The sequence below is a fragment of the Telmatherina bonti genome (assembly GCF_933228915.1).
Source record: "Telmatherina bonti genome assembly, chromosome: 21".
Classification (NCBI taxonomy): Eukaryota; Metazoa; Chordata; class Actinopteri; order Atheriniformes; family Telmatherinidae; genus Telmatherina; species Telmatherina bonti.
In genome coordinates, this window is record NC_136630.1 from 20415448 (window position 1) to 20430904 (window position 15457).

General features: G+C 41.6%; 2 protein-coding genes across 2 annotated transcripts; one reads left to right on the plus strand and one right to left on the minus strand.

Moving 5' to 3' along the window:
- Positions 1-328: 328 nt before the first annotated feature.
- bhlha15 (basic helix-loop-helix family, member a15) lies at positions 329-895 on the plus strand (the record flags this gene model as incomplete). The annotated part of the gene is made up of 1 exon (XM_079260762.1): positions 329-895. One exon carries the CDS (start codon positions 329-331, stop codon positions 893-895), a length of 567 nt encoding a protein of 188 aa, XP_079116888.1.
- A 2222-nt stretch (positions 896-3117) lies between these two features.
- tecpr1a (tectonin beta-propeller repeat containing 1a) lies at positions 3118-14676 on the minus strand (the record flags this gene model as incomplete). The annotated part of the gene is made up of 23 exons (XM_079261386.1): positions 3118-3267; positions 3812-3931; positions 4157-4263; positions 4395-4487; positions 4648-4783; positions 5614-5788; positions 6151-6207; positions 6299-6378; positions 6639-6735; positions 7952-8182; positions 8308-8465; positions 9228-9377; positions 9663-9818; positions 9930-10075; positions 10158-10753; positions 10876-11024; positions 11123-11224; positions 12404-12504; positions 12593-12767; positions 13279-13398; positions 13490-13612; positions 13688-13870; positions 14452-14676. The coding sequence occupies 23 exons, from the start codon at positions 14674-14676 to the stop codon at positions 3118-3120; spliced, it is 3630 nt and encodes a 1209-aa protein (XP_079117512.1).
- Between the last annotated feature and the right edge of the window lie 781 nt (positions 14677-15457).

Genomic DNA, 15457 nt, shown 5'->3' on the forward strand with positions numbered 1-15457 from the left:
GCAGGTTTTAACTCTTCGTGAACTTATGAGGAGGAACTAAATGAGGCCTGGGTGGTCAGAGTTGTAGCTGCCCTCTTCGTTTTTGTGAGCTTAACCTTGACTTGGACATTATCTCCAAAGTGACTGGATAAGAGAGGCAACATTATGGAGTTTTCACACTGGGATAGGCCCAGTATAGATGTAATCTGATGGGAGGCTGCAGTGGGGGGGCTTTACTGGGACAGGAAGCTGTCAAAATGACACTTCTCATGTTCTGTTTCTAAATATCTTCCTTCTCCACCTCCAGGATTGCTGAAGTTGTGAGATTTCCACCAAACTGGGCAACAGGATGAAGTCTAAAGGAAAGGCTGTGAAACCCTCCAGGAGGTCCTGGTCTGACCCGGAGCCAGAAGTTGAGCCTGATACAGAACCAGGGTCCAGTGAGCAGGAGGGCTCGGAGGCCTCGGTCCGGATCGGTGGGTCCTGGAGGGGCTCTCTGAGGAGCGGGGACGGTAGGAGGCAAGGGGGGGTGGGCAGTGGGGGCCGGCGGCGCAGACAGCACGGCTCCAGCACCAAGGAGCGCAGCATCCGACGGCTGGAAAGCAACGAGCGCGAGCGACAGCGCATGCACAATCTCAACAATGCTTTTCAGGCGCTGCGCGAGGCCATCCCGCACGTGAAGACGGACAAGAAGTTGTCCAAGATCGAGACTCTGACCCTGGCTAAGAATTACATCAAAGCTCTGACCAGCATCATCTTGGACATGTCGGGGGCGTGCCTGCCTGCTGGAGGGGTTCCCTCAGAGGCCAGCGCTGCCAAGCTGCTCCAGTGTTACCAGCAACACCTGGAGGAGGAAGGGGAAGGCGGTCTCACCCAGTACCTCACCCACATGCAGAGCTTCAGCCAAGACAGCTAACAGTGAGACTGTAAGGTGGTTGATCATCCCGAGGAGCCACCAGGAGAAGCATGTGGGATCTGTTCCATGACGTTCCCTAAAGAAGTTTGCTGGTCAGAGACAGTGCAGCTGGGCTTAAACATGAGTGTAAAGTGGCTAAAACATGCCCTATGTTGACTGCGGACCATTCATGAAGCAGATGTAAAGACTGCAATGAAAGCCAAGGGGACCATGGTTGTTTTATGTATAAAAGAAGGGCTCATCTTTTGCAAACTTTTTTTTTGTGTGTTTCTTGTGCTATGGTTTAAACAGGGAGAGGCCTTTGTTCTCTTTTGTCTTATCTTGTCATTGTGTGTCTTCTGTTGGGAAACCTGCTGAGTGTAGCCTCTAATCATATCTTTCAAAATGAAGAAAGACTGAAAGAAAAGCAGAAGCCCCAAACATTGAAATGCCGTCATTCATGATGAGGATTTTAATCCTAAAACTGAGGATCTATTTTACTTTCCTGCTTCTGCAACCCAAGCTAAAGAATTAAAAGAAGCAAAATTGGGTAAAGTGTTATCAATAAATGCATTTATTTATTGAAAATGACTTTTTTTATATATACCATGCACAAATGGACCACTTTGTTAATAGACTAGCAATGTGTTGGACACTACAATGAGACAGCATGATTTTCATTATTAACGGGTAATACAAAGATGTCTGTACGCCTTGAACATTTACAAATGTTTCAGCAAATTGAAAGTAATTCATCACCCGTGTGATTAAACAGTCATTAAAACAAACTAAAGTCAGAAATGGTCGAAGTCATCAGTGAAGATGAAGAGTTAACAGCACTCAATCTTAAAGTACAAACACTTCTCCATTTTAATACAGGATCACTGTAACAAGCACAGGACCAGCAGTGTGAGATAGTAACATCTTAGATTTATAACAAAAATATAGTTTTATTTTCTGACTGCTTAGTCATTCTATCACTATCTGGCCAAAGGAAGTAAGCAGCATGCAAATACAAACACTCCTGAGAAAGAGGAAGGTTCAGTCTAAGCATGTCAACCACAAGACTTTTACAAGTAATCCCCTCGCCCCCCTCATCCCTTTAGAATGAATTGCACATGGTCCATGAGGATGACATAGGCATAACAATTTTTTTTAAAAAGAAAAATACACCTGAAACTTTATAAAACTTTAGGCTGGGTGTTTTTCTGTGAAGCTGAAAGCGAAGAGGACCAGTGTGGTTCTTGTTACACCTCTAAATCCATTAAAGTCGATGGATTAATCTTTCCATTTCCCGTAGACTGCCGATCTTATTCTTACTAATTTTTAGATTGAATTGTTCTATTTAGGACAAGCTTAGTAAATTACATGTTCTTGTTTTGGTGTTACTTGCATTTTTAAACCCATCTGAGCCAAACCCAGGGATCCTTCCTCTTGCACATCCCAACTTATCTGCATGCAGGTTTCCACCACAAAGATTGAACCTGCTGAATGTAATGAAGCCTTCCTCAAGTAGGTGTTAAACAAACTCCCAATATGTCAACAGAAACACATCACTGCTAGAATTTTTTATTTTTATTTTTTAAATGGTACTCAACAGAGGACCGTATTTATAAATGATGAATGGTTAAGAGCTGGATCTGCAAGGTTGGATCCACGTTTTCGATATTCTCTGACAAAGACATAGATCAGCCATCAACAGAAGCAGCCATGGTGGCGTGGATAAAACCATCGCTCTGATCTAAAGCATTAGTCTGCATACAGACGTAACGCTTCAGAAAAATCATTGTAATATTGTATACCAGTAATTGGCCTGGTAGTTTAGCAGGTATTTGCCTATAATTCAAGTACACTTATCAAATAAAATGAAAAAAAAAAACTTATAAAAGATATCTTACACCTACATTTAAACCTGACCTGACATGGTTTCAACCACACAAAAGAAAATTCACATCTTGACGAATAAATAAACGATTATCCCCACTAGCAAAACAACATAACACAGAAATGCCCATCCAGAGAGAAACAAAAACATCATACAACAGGAAACACATTTAACTCAGCTTTTACGCTTCCACACAGATTGTCCCAAAGTCACAACCTTGTGTTGCACTGGCTCAGCTGATGGAAAAATTGCAGCTTGCTCTCTACTTAGTAGTAGAAGTGGTTTTAAACTAAGAAACTATGAGAAAGGTAGTATGGTTTTGGATGGCTTGGTACAGTATGTGTGCAGAAATGTGTGTCTAACAGCCCACAGCGCTGCCGTTGACGTCTGAGCTTCTGACTGGAAGGGGGCTGCGAGGGGCTGGGCCGGATGGGTCTGTTAAAGAGGGTAGACGGACGCGGGGCGGCTCCAAGGAGTTTCCTCTCACCGTGATGTGGTCCCATCCACCCTGAAAGGTTGTGACACAGAAAGGGGGAAGGTTGGAGCTTAAGTTTGTTCAGAAACAGACTTATTTACAACACGGCTTTAAGCACTTAAACACATAGAAACTCATGTTCTCACAATGGAACGCGCCCTTTAGTTGTTACAGTACGCAGGAGAAATTAGTTCTCATAATAATCACATCAAATCTGACAAGTGGAGTACTTTGTCTTAATTAGGAAACTTGTGATCTACAATTAGCCCAACCGCATCAAGTGGAAAAATGAATCAGAAAAAGATCTACAAACACCAAACATGTTCACCAAACTTTATCATAAACAGAATTAATATAAGGTGAACGTCTTTATCATATCATAGTGGATTTTTAAAGTTAACAAAACAATCACCAAGAACTTTTAAATATACTGAGTCAGTTTGTAAATCAAATACGTGTGTTAGCTAATCATAGTGCGTCATTGGCCAAATAGAAAGGGGTTAGGTACCATGAGGTCAGGTATGATCAGTACATGGATTGTCTTCAACAGACTGACACAGAATTTTTGTTTCCTCACCCCAATGCCATAATCCCATGATTGTCCCTTTGGTTCCAGTGGTTGGACTCCGAGTCGATGGCATACTGTCCCACAGCTCAGACTGTGGGTGCCCTGAACCTTGTCTGCTATGACCCACACCTACACCACCCCAACAAAACCCAAAGCACCCATGTGAGAACTGTTTGAGAACTGACAAACTTGTTTAATTTTATTAAGTGGAAATACAGCAAATTTCCAAACACAAAAATGATGCGATGAAAAATCTGTTAACTGTTAACGGGATGCTCATGTTGTGCCAAATACACTTAAATAGTGCATTAACAAATTACTAACATGCAATAGTACCGATGTCCTGGTGCTTACCTGATCCAGGGGGCCTATGGAAACTTTGCGCACATTGTTAGAGATGTGTTCCCAGGAGGAGCCCTGAGGATAGCTGGGTGTCACGCCCTGTCGGTACCACAGGTTACCTGGACAGGATGAATCCAGACGCATGGTCAGAGATTTTTTAACCATGAAACACGTGTAAACGTCTACAGTACTGATCAAAGTTTAGATACTTGAAAATCTTATCTGTGAAACATGAATAAGGTGCTTTTACCATTTTCGTCTACAGTGCAGACCGATGTCCTTCCAACAGACACCTGCTTGAGTTTCTGTTTGGCAGGAGAAGGGATGTGGTACCAACAGTCTCCTGCAGAGGGAGACAAAGCTCACATTATATCTTAGAGGTTTAGTGCGTTGGAGAAAAGTGCCTAAGACTCAGTTCTGGTTTTTTGGGTTTTTGTGTCTTTGATTATTCTCATCTGATGGAGCCCCATGGTTTTCAAACTTTCACAGTTTCTCCCACTAACCTGCTGGACTTTGTGGTGACACAGAGCCCCTGTAGAAAGCAGAGCCATCCTTGGCAATGGCCCAAACCTGACTGGCAGCTCCGATGGAGATGGACTTGAAAGGTTGGTCTGTTCCTACATGGAGCCATGAGGATCCCTGAGAGATAAACTAGATACTGTTACAATAATTGCCTCTCATACATGATAAGCTTTGTACACTGGAATCCAGTGTTTTCTAATCTGCAAACACAACTTCTTTCCTTCATTCCAGCCATGAACATAGTTGTTCTACAGTGTTCTCCTGATTGTGAACTCATCACAGCAGCCCGTATGAGAGAGCCAACCCCCTGAAAGGGTTCAAAAATATATTCTGGAGTCCAAACTCTTGAAACTTTCTTTTCTGAGTTCCTGGGAAATCTCCCTGCTATATATTAAACAATTCAAGGGGCCAGCTCCAACTTGAGTCTCATCCAATTTAATAAAAACATCCTACTATAATTTATGCTGAAATGAACAGGTAGCCCTGGATGTTTGCATACTTTAACGAGTTTCAAATAAACAACATTTCATCATATTTATTGGCCACAACATAATGGCCACATAATATATGTCTGTCTCACTGACTGAGTTACCTTTATGTGTTTTGAGGACTTGTTTATAGATTTTTTTCATGTGGATAAACTGACAAATTTGCTGCCTATTGTTTTATTTCCATATTTTTTTCCACCACCTCATCCAAATTCAGTTATGCTTAAAGCTCCTGGGAGTGGCTGGTTAAAGTGTGCTTTGCAATGTGCAAGATGCTGCGACTCTGCATGGGGTCCCGCTTCTTAATTTTTTCCGTTCATGATCACTGGGGCATATTAAATCCATCTTGCGTGATTATTTTTTTTAATTTAAAACGGAAAATTAAACTAAAGTGCTCAAGGTTGTCTTATCAAAAGGTCTTAAATGCATTAATGAGGTGACAGCTTATTAATGACTCACAGCAGGCGTCAGTGCGGTGACTCCCAGTCGGCAGAGCACATCTCCCTTGTTGCTGATCGCCCACACAGGAACTGTGTCTACAGTGCTCTGAGCTGCACAAGGCAGGACGGTTACATCACTCAGTGGGATGGGTGGGATTTCTTGCCACGGTCCCGTCGTGGTCAATTTACACTTCCTGTGCAGGAGGAGGAAAAAAGACATGTTCATTATTAACAATTAGCTGCACCTCAGGATGCTGCTGAAGTTTTAGATGCAGTAAAAGACCAGAATAAAACCCTAAATTTAGCAGCTTCTGATTTGTTCCAAACTCAGATAAAATCAACAAACTAATCCAGCGGCTCCATTCTACATTCATGTTCACATTCTATGTAATTCTATTCTACTATATAAACTTCTATAGTTGAAACAACAACGATATGGTATGACATTCATGGAATGACACAACAACCATCAAGTCTAACGGCCTTTTTTAGACCACAGTGCACCCAGCGAAGAAAGACTGCGCTGATTAATAGCTACTGATGCTTGTTACAGTACCTCGCCCATCGCCTGCGCCGCACAAAGTCCTTAATCGTTTTATAGCCATGATACGACCTGTGTGGAAACATGGGGGGAAGTGAGGGAATGAATTACAGGAAAAAGACATAAATTTGTGTAAATACGAGGAAGAGCAAGTGAAACCAACGCTGGGAAATCAGCAGCATATTGCCAGCCTTCTCTGTCTGTCCCTCCAGACACGCTGTAGTCGATCGCCCAGTCAGACACCTGGCAACAGGAAACAAGAAGTGAAAGATTTAACACACCTGCAGTTTTGGCCACAAACCTGCTGAAATTTCAAGAATAAATAATTATAGCCCCAAATGAAATAATCAGAAAGGAAGGATAGCGGTTAACCTACAACACACATGGCTGGTTTCAGTTCACTGTGAGAAATCCTCCGCAGTGTGTGTGCGCGCGTGTGTGTGTGTGTGTGTGTGTGTGTGTGTGTGTGTGTGTGTGTGTGTGTGTGTGTGTGTAGAGCTTACCCATGTCCACTGAGGAGAGGGAGGTTTGGTGCTCGTCTTTGTGCACTCATGTAATCCTGACGCATCACTCCACATGTAGCGGTCTGTTGGGAGACCTCTATAAAAAAAAAAAAAAAAAAAAAAAAAAAAGCATTTAATTTAAGTAATCTCTGCACTGCTGAACAGAAACATTCGACCTGAATGACACGGACAAAACAATCTAATTGTGATTTGTTTTTTGTTTTTTTTTACCAATATTGCAACTGTGAATCGGTTTACAAATTAATATTTTAAATCCCAGTTTCCATTCAATATCCACACAGAAATAAATTTCAAACATAATAATGAGGATAATCACATGAGACCACATCTAAATACGAACTAGTCTATATTATAACACAAGGACGTAGAGTTAAGATGGACAAACTGCACGATGCAACCTGAGGCCAAAACACAGAAACCCGAAGTTACATTTCCTCTATGGCAGGTTTCCACTTCATCTTTGTAATAAAAACTAAACAGCCTGGTGTTATTGATCAGATTTACAGCAAGTCATTTCTAAATATATTATTTGTATTACACAACATAAGTTTTGCACCGATGTTCAAACACAGAGACATGTGCGTGTGCACACACAGATTAGCACGGCAGCAAACAGAGTGTGTCGACCAACATGTTGCTTCTTCCGTCAGAAAATCCTGAAAAGATTTCTGTTGAAAAATCTCCCAGGGAGGTGAAAATGGAAGCAAACGACACGGTGGAGGCATGACGGTCTCCTGTTGCTGGTGGTGCGCGTATGATTGGCACTTTCCATCGCAGAGCTTATCAAACCAAATCTACTGTCAATGTACTCATTTCTGAGTCGTTTTACGGCTTAAAATGGATTTCATATTCTTTGTAGGTTTTATTGTCATCAGCACTTATATGAACTTTATTCAGTAAAACGGTCTTTTGCTTCACCAAGACATTTCAGAAGTTGGACTGCTTTCTGTGTTTGGTGGGTTTTTTATGTTACAGCGTTTCAGTCAGTTAAGGAAAATTAGTTTAAAATTTAAAATGCGACACGACTTCACACCCGAGTGTTGCTGTCACGTGATGTTTAAATGACTGTCGCACAAGAAGGATGCGAGAATTACGTCTGAAGCGGGTGGATGTGTGAAGCAGTGGATGCTGCGGGTATGACACCTGGGTCTGATTCCATGCGATAAGAAAATTAACCATGTTACTTTGCGATTTCAATTAAATATGCATTCATTGTTGAGCACCGACCAGACAAGTCACATGCACAGCGAAAGGGAAAACTCTGCTCTCTACCTGTACAGTGAGTTTAGTACCTGTTAGTGTAGCCAGTGACGGGGTTCCACCTCTGATTCTCAAAGATGTAAACACTCTTGACATCAGTCTGAGTGTAAATGTTGTCTGTGCTGCTAGCGAGTCCCTGAAAGAAGCCTCCTCCGTAGCCACCGGTGTAGATCCAGGCAGTGTGGTCATAGCCAATCCCCCATACGATCCCAGCACTGTTACACTCTACCAGACGCAGGTGGCCTCCGACCTGCCGCCAGAACCTGGAAAAAGGAAACGAGGACTCATGGCTAAGCATTGGGAAATGTATATATGTTTACATTTCCATCAACCAGAGTTACATCTTCCTCCTTTATAAGTAAAACCTTGATGTGACAGTTATTCTTACATCTGGTCACAAGGTATGGGGTAAGGCATGGCTTCTAGGGCAGGAGAGGGCTCGCTAACGAAGATGTCCCCTTTACAGGTGATTGACCATATGGCCTGTTTGGAGGGAGGACCCCGGATTTCCCTGGAGTCACAGCATGACACACTCAACAATGCCAGCTGGAGATTGGGTGGGTGGTGACGATATACAGACAGGAAAGAAAAGACAAATGAGAATTCACGGTGAGATACGAATAATATGTGATTTTAAAGGAGGAGTATGTAAGATTTTCAATATTTTCAAATAAATTAACTAATAAAATAACTACAAACATAATTAGAAAGTTTTTTGAACATGTAGGTTCCAGTCGGTCCATATTTGATGCGTTATTAAATTACAAGTTTAATTAATGACAAATGACACTGGTAGGCAAACATCTAATTATGATTGTAGTTATGTCTTTAGTCAATTTGATTTGAAAATACTGAAAATCTTACATACTCCACCTTTAAGCAAATCATTTTATTTCTCTTCACATCCAGCTATTTAAATCATTATAAACTCCAGCCACACCATTAATGCATCGTTGTTGTACTCTATCAGTCAAAACTCTGAAGCGAAATGCTTTAAAATCATATTTTTACTATGCATATGCTGTTGTTTCCGTCACATTTAAAGCTGGTATGACTGATATCAGCCTAACGACCATCTTGAACATCTAAATTAGCCCAGCTTTCTAGTATAAAAGGCACAGATTCATCAAATGTTGTGTTTTTTTTAAAGAGATCATTGACTGTATAGAAGCTGCCTCATCATGTGTTTTGTGCATCCAAAATGAAAGCAGGTACTATCAGAAGTTTCGTTTTGGAAATCCAGTGGTAAACAAATTTAATCTGGGAACAAGGTGGATACTAACAACCTTCCACTTTTTCAATACACACCCAGTCATGCATTTCCAGCTCTGTGGCAGCTGCCAGTCTGATTGGCCACCTCTGTTTTGTACGCTCTGGAGTGTAGATTGCAAAAGTATGTTTGGAGTCATTTAGTACGGGAACCAGAATGGTCACTTCATTGATGAAGGCATGCAGGTACTGGAAAGAGTTAAAGCAAAGGAAAGGGCAGAGAGAGAATGGTTAAATGGTTAGGAATGGTTTGGCAAATGTTCTGCTTTAAGATCATTAAGGAGTTAGTAGCAAAGGAAATATTGCATAAACAGAGAACATAATTGACTCAGCTGAAGAAATCCATGTTGAAATCATTGGATTAGTTACACAATTAAAACTGTCTTTTCAGCTGGGAGTAGATTTTAAACATTTCATAAGAACAAGACTTGAGTTAACAATGTAAAGGTATTGGTTGTATTAACTTAATTTCACCTTCTTCTCCTCATAATAATTGTAGTAAATGAAGAGGATGCCGTCCTTGTTGCCTTCTGGTCCTGAGAACTGCTCCAAGGCAAATTGAACATCGATCCACTTGTGTGGTTTCCAGTCTCTCCACCACTGCATGGTTCCCTTCTTCATCCAGACAGACTGCCATGGGAATAAGTGTTTAAGTAATAAGTGAATATTAATAAACACAACTAATAACAGACACACTCTTTGTTATGAGGTACAGCATAGATTGGAATATAGTGCCTGTACCTGTTCTATAGCTTGCTCATAATGTCGGAAATTATCCATCTCTCTCTTGGTTCTCTCGTTGAGCTGCTCAAAGATTTGTCTCCGCCAAGCTGCCGTCTGGGCCGGGCTGACTGACAGACTCATAGACTGGACTGACTGCAACAAAGCTGGAAAGAGACAGGCAGAACACCACTTTGTACATGGATAGCGGTTAATGTGTCTGAATGTTGTGTCTAACGATGGACTCACATGTGTTCACAGAGCAGTTAAACCAGCTGAGCTGCGAGTGACTGTCCACAGAGCAACTTCCTCCGCTGACCCACGCCCACAGAGGATGCTCATCTGCCCCATACGGGTCCTCCATGGCAAGGGTGTAGGTGGCTACGGAAGACAGGCTGCAGGTGTCAGCTGAGTCCTGCACAGCTCCAGTCTCAGCCTGCTGGATCTGTGCCTCCTCCAGGTCTACATTGCTCCACTGGGAACAAGGAGCACCACCAGACTGGTTAGGAGAAAGAGCTGCACCAACACAGGGATCTTTGACCTCTTCTTCTATGGAGACGGCCTCCTCTTCCAAGACAGACGGAGCGGCTGAGCCGACATGCTTGGAGGTCTTCCCCGATTCCCGATCAGAGACGAGTTCGGAGATAAAGCTGTCACTGGTGACCTTGGGGATGCGGGGTTTGGGCACGTCAGGAGAGGGGTCTTTGGGAGCATCAACAAAGGACTCTGGGGAGGCAAATGTGATGTGTCCGCTGGCACTGTCTGCAGAAGCTTTGTCGATGTCTGATTCTGCATCACTTATTACTGACTGAGCACGCACCTCACCAGAGAAAAAACATCCAGCACTGTGGAAAAGCAGGGAAGAAAGAAGAAGGAGAATTTTTTTAACAGCGCATAAATCATGACAAGGATGCCCTTGCACTTTCAGAGAAAGGTCATTTTGAGTGTTTCCACTGGGATCATCCACCTCTGCAGGCTGGTTGCACTGGCGCTGGAATGGGAACGGTCTCCATCTCTGGGAACGGTGATGGCCTTCCAGGTTTTACCACTTAGTTCACTGGAGGTCACACCCTGTCTGAAGTACATCGCCCGATCCTCACAGCTAATGGCCCACACCTAAACACAAAAGCAAGAATGCAAATTAATGATAACGAATGTGTGCAACAAAAAAAAAAACAACAACATAACTGTTCCATTAAGAAGCCAGAAATCACCTGGTCGTTGAGTCCTACACTGATCATAATCATTTCTCCAATCATGCTGAGCCAGCCAGAACCGCAGGGGTTGTGAGAGTTCACACCACGCCTGAACCACACCTGGTAGAGCAGGAGACCAGACAGAGGATCTTATGTGTCAAAACATCACATTTCTGTAATGCCCCTTTGCTTTAATCAGTAAACTGTTAATAGTTTTTAATGCATGTGGCCAAACACTTTTCAGCAACTTAGCTGCAGTCTGCATGGTAGATTCTTCCTTTTTGCTCAGACAAATGGTGTCAGTGACATTTGGCATCTCTTAATGAAAATCAAATCAAACTTTTACTGACTTCTGAACATTTTAAGGTAAAACAGTATTAAATAGCTCTGGAGCGATATACTGCTGAATCCCTGAAAGACAAATGCAAAAATTTATGTTTAAAAAAATGTTTTCTTGTTTTTTTCAGCGTGCTGAGGCCCTGACAGAAGTGCGAGGAACCCAGCGAGTAACAACACAACTACAAACCTTTCAGAAGTTTGATCAAAACTGTTTTCTTTCCTGAGTCTGCAACTTAGAAATGAGTGAAAGAATGTATTTCCATTTTTATTTACTTATTCCTTTTAGTCACTGTTTCACTACACCGTGGTTACTACAGTTAAGCAGCTTTCTACTCTAAATAGTTTAATGCTTTAAAATGGTCTATCTGAATAGAAACATTAAATGTTTCCTAAATCTAAGTAGCCTAAATATGAAGTTTTTTTTACCCTGAAATTTTCATTGGATTTTTGTCAGATGAACAGAAACTCAATATGCTGCTCAGTTGATATTATATGTTTTTCCAATTATGTTCAAAATTACTTCCAACTCCAGCTTTGAGTCAGAAATACAAAAGACAAAACAATATACATCAGACTAATACCAATCTAAGAGTTTTGATAAACTAATGAATGAATGAATAATTGATTTTATTAAAGTTTTATGCACACAAGTGTCCAGCCCATATGGGCTTATATGACTTTATAAGCATTTAAGGAAAAATGCTCATTATGTCACACTTTAACACGAAATGATCACTTCATCAAAATAAAAAATCAGAATACAGAGTTTTCAGTCTCATTGTCCATGTCGCCTCTACATATCTCTACAACTCCACATATCACCTAAACTAATGTTTTTCCATCAAGTCTTAAGCAACTGAAACAGTCAGTGTACTTTTTTAATCTTAATTTATGTTTCTATTGCAAGACAACTGGTTCTATGGTTTTCCATTACTGATTCCCAGCATCTGTTTTTCTTACTTTGTTATCCTTGGTCAGAGCCCAAACAACGTTGACTCCCACAGCTACATGTATGGCCCCAACCTCAGGGCTCGGAGAGTCCACCATGACCCAGGCAGAACCTGGATCAGGGGAAACATTATTCTCATAGTATGAACACAAATCTCACACACACCATGAGCCCCCTCCCACTTGTCTGCCTGTTTGTACCTTTGGGGCAGTCTCGGTTTATGCCTTCCCTAACAATGAGCTGTCCCTCCCACAGCACAGCCCAGACCAGGTCCCCTGGGCCACAACTGATCTGGACCACCTCTCCAGGGAGATGGACCTCCTCCCATGAAGACCCCTCAGGATTGTGGTGATAGATTCCCTCTCTGAACCAAACCTGAACAGAGAAAAACAAAGTTTAAAATGACAAAAATTGATTAAAAAACAGAATGTGAGGCAAAACAATACACATCTAGAATCACAAAAACAGACTTTGACATGACAGGTGTGTCTGTGATCTTGCTATGCACATTAAAAAATAAAACAATACAAAATCACACATGAAATTATTAGAGGTTTTACTTTAATTAGAGAGGACAACTTTTATAAACGTCATATCAGCAAGTATTTAGTTCAGATTCCAAGATGTTTTGGCACATTTTATATTGCATTCATTTCTGTAGCCGCCTGAAGATTTCTATTCTTTTACAGAAGACCAGAGAATATGTCATAATGTCAGAAAGAAACATGCAAAATATATATTTTTTCCTGTTAAGTTTATGCTAATAAACGAGGTAAGACATATTGTATACTGCTGCAGATTGCTGAGGCAAGGTAATGCTCACACACACACACACACACACACACACGCGCGCACACACACACACGTGGGTTTGTGTGATCTGTACCTTTCCCTGCAGGGACACAGCCCACAGGGACAGCCGTCCTCTGGGCTCCTCGCTGATCTCCCAACCTCCACAGCTGATGTCACTGAAGGGATCTGGTAGAGTCGTCTGTTGTGAGGGAATCTATCAACACGCAGAGAAGATGAATGCAGCTCAACAAACCAAAAACCTCCACTTGCATTTCAGCACAGCCTATGTGAAGAATGTAATGCACCTTAGCCCAGGCGTCCATGGCTTTGTACCTCCTGTAGCGAAGCCATCGCCTGCGACGGACACAGGAGTTCCACTTCTTGTCTTTGGTGTAAGTGGCGGGGAAATCGATAGCATACGTCCACCCCTGCCCATACAGATATGTGAATAATAAGTACAAGCCTAAAAGCTGCAAGAGAAGAAAAATAACTGAAAGACTCACCCCTTTCTCTGTAGGATCACCCTCAAAGTTTTCATCAATGTACCAGTCGCCCTCCCACTCCCAGCTGCTGGAAGGCAGCTGGAAGCTGTCCATGGGCTGGTGTTGCAGACCTGTCACATCACTCCACTGCCAGCGATCACTTGGCAGTAAATGTGCTGAGAAGCCATCGACAGGATTCCAACGCTAGCAGAAAAAAAAAAGCAGAGAGGACGTTTCAGAGTCAACAAATATTTAATATGTCATTTAAAGATGCCTTGTTTTGAAATTTGAAGGGTCCCAATAGTTTGATTTCTGCTTTGTACTGTTTACCAACCTAATTAGTTCATGTTACTTTTAATTAATCTGGACTGAACCCACGTGTAGCATCATGTGAGGGCTACCAGCTGATACCTTTATAGAACACTCCCCAAAACCTATTGACCAAAAAAACAATAATCCTTCACTTTACATGGTATGGCGAACATATGTCATCTAAAAAAACGGCCAAACTGACAATTATAAATATTGATCGACAGGATTGCTTTTTTTTTTTTTTTTTTTTTTTTAAAACCCAATTTTACTGTAATCAGACATCTACTTCACTTCTTTTGAGATCTTTTGGTGAGACGCTTCCAAGTGCTAAACTGATGCTAATAGCTTGAGAGAAGTGTAACTTTAATTGTTGTGGGAAAACAATAAATAAAACAAGTATAATTCATCTGACTTAAGATACTTTTTGATTTATTCTATTTAAAAATGTCATCTCATCAGAAACATAGACCCACTTGATTCTCATAGGTCTCCTCTTTGTAGCGGACGGGCAAGTCAGAAGCATGGACATTCAGGTAAATGCTGTTATCACAGGCGATGCCCCAGCAGCACTGCTGAGCTGCCGTCACCCGCTTGAACTCCATCTGGGCATCGCGGCACTGTTCCCACTGCTGTCCCACTGTGGACAGGCTGTAGACCTGCCCGTACACGTCCACCGCCCACAGCAGGGAGACAGGCATCGCTGCAACAGTTGCCTGAGTAAAAGCAGGAGAAGGATTATGCTAATGGGGTAAACAACAACTCTCACCACTTTGCAGGAAGAAGCTGACTGAGAATCTTGTTTTTGAAAGCCAACATGAGTCACTTTAGATCTAATAGGTTGACCGCAATTTTTTTTTTTTTTTTTTTTTTTAAATAGGGTCACACAGTCAAGTTTCCTTAGCTCAGCTGATCTGCACTTTATACAAGCTTCATAGCTCAAAAGGAATGATCCACCAGCATAGGGTTCACAGATCACTCAAAACAGGATAATAAATGTGAGTTGAGTGAAAAAGTAGCCACCTTTAATTCTAAGGTGTTATGCATGGTCCTTATTAGGCTTTCAAATGAGGAAGTATTACCTCAGATAAGCAAGACAGCATGACATATTACACTTATTATTTATTCAACAAATATCAAACCAAAATGCAGAAGAAGTGTGTGAAAAACAAAAGACATTATATGCTTCCATAGTTTGTAGATCCACTTTTAGCAGCAACTGGTAATAAGTAATAAGTAACTTTTCTGTATGATGTCATCAGTATCTTACATTATTTTGGAGTTTTAGTTCTTATTTACATCACATAGGTTTGTTGAAATTTCTGGACATTTTTCTTGTTTGCAGCTCTCCCGAGGTTTCAACACAGCATTTCATTCAAATGTATCTTTTCTGATTTTAGATGTGAGGCTTCTTTTCTTGTCAAACAATGAGTTTTTAAGAGAGGAGCTGTAAGTTTTATCTTTGTCATTTTTCAACTGTGT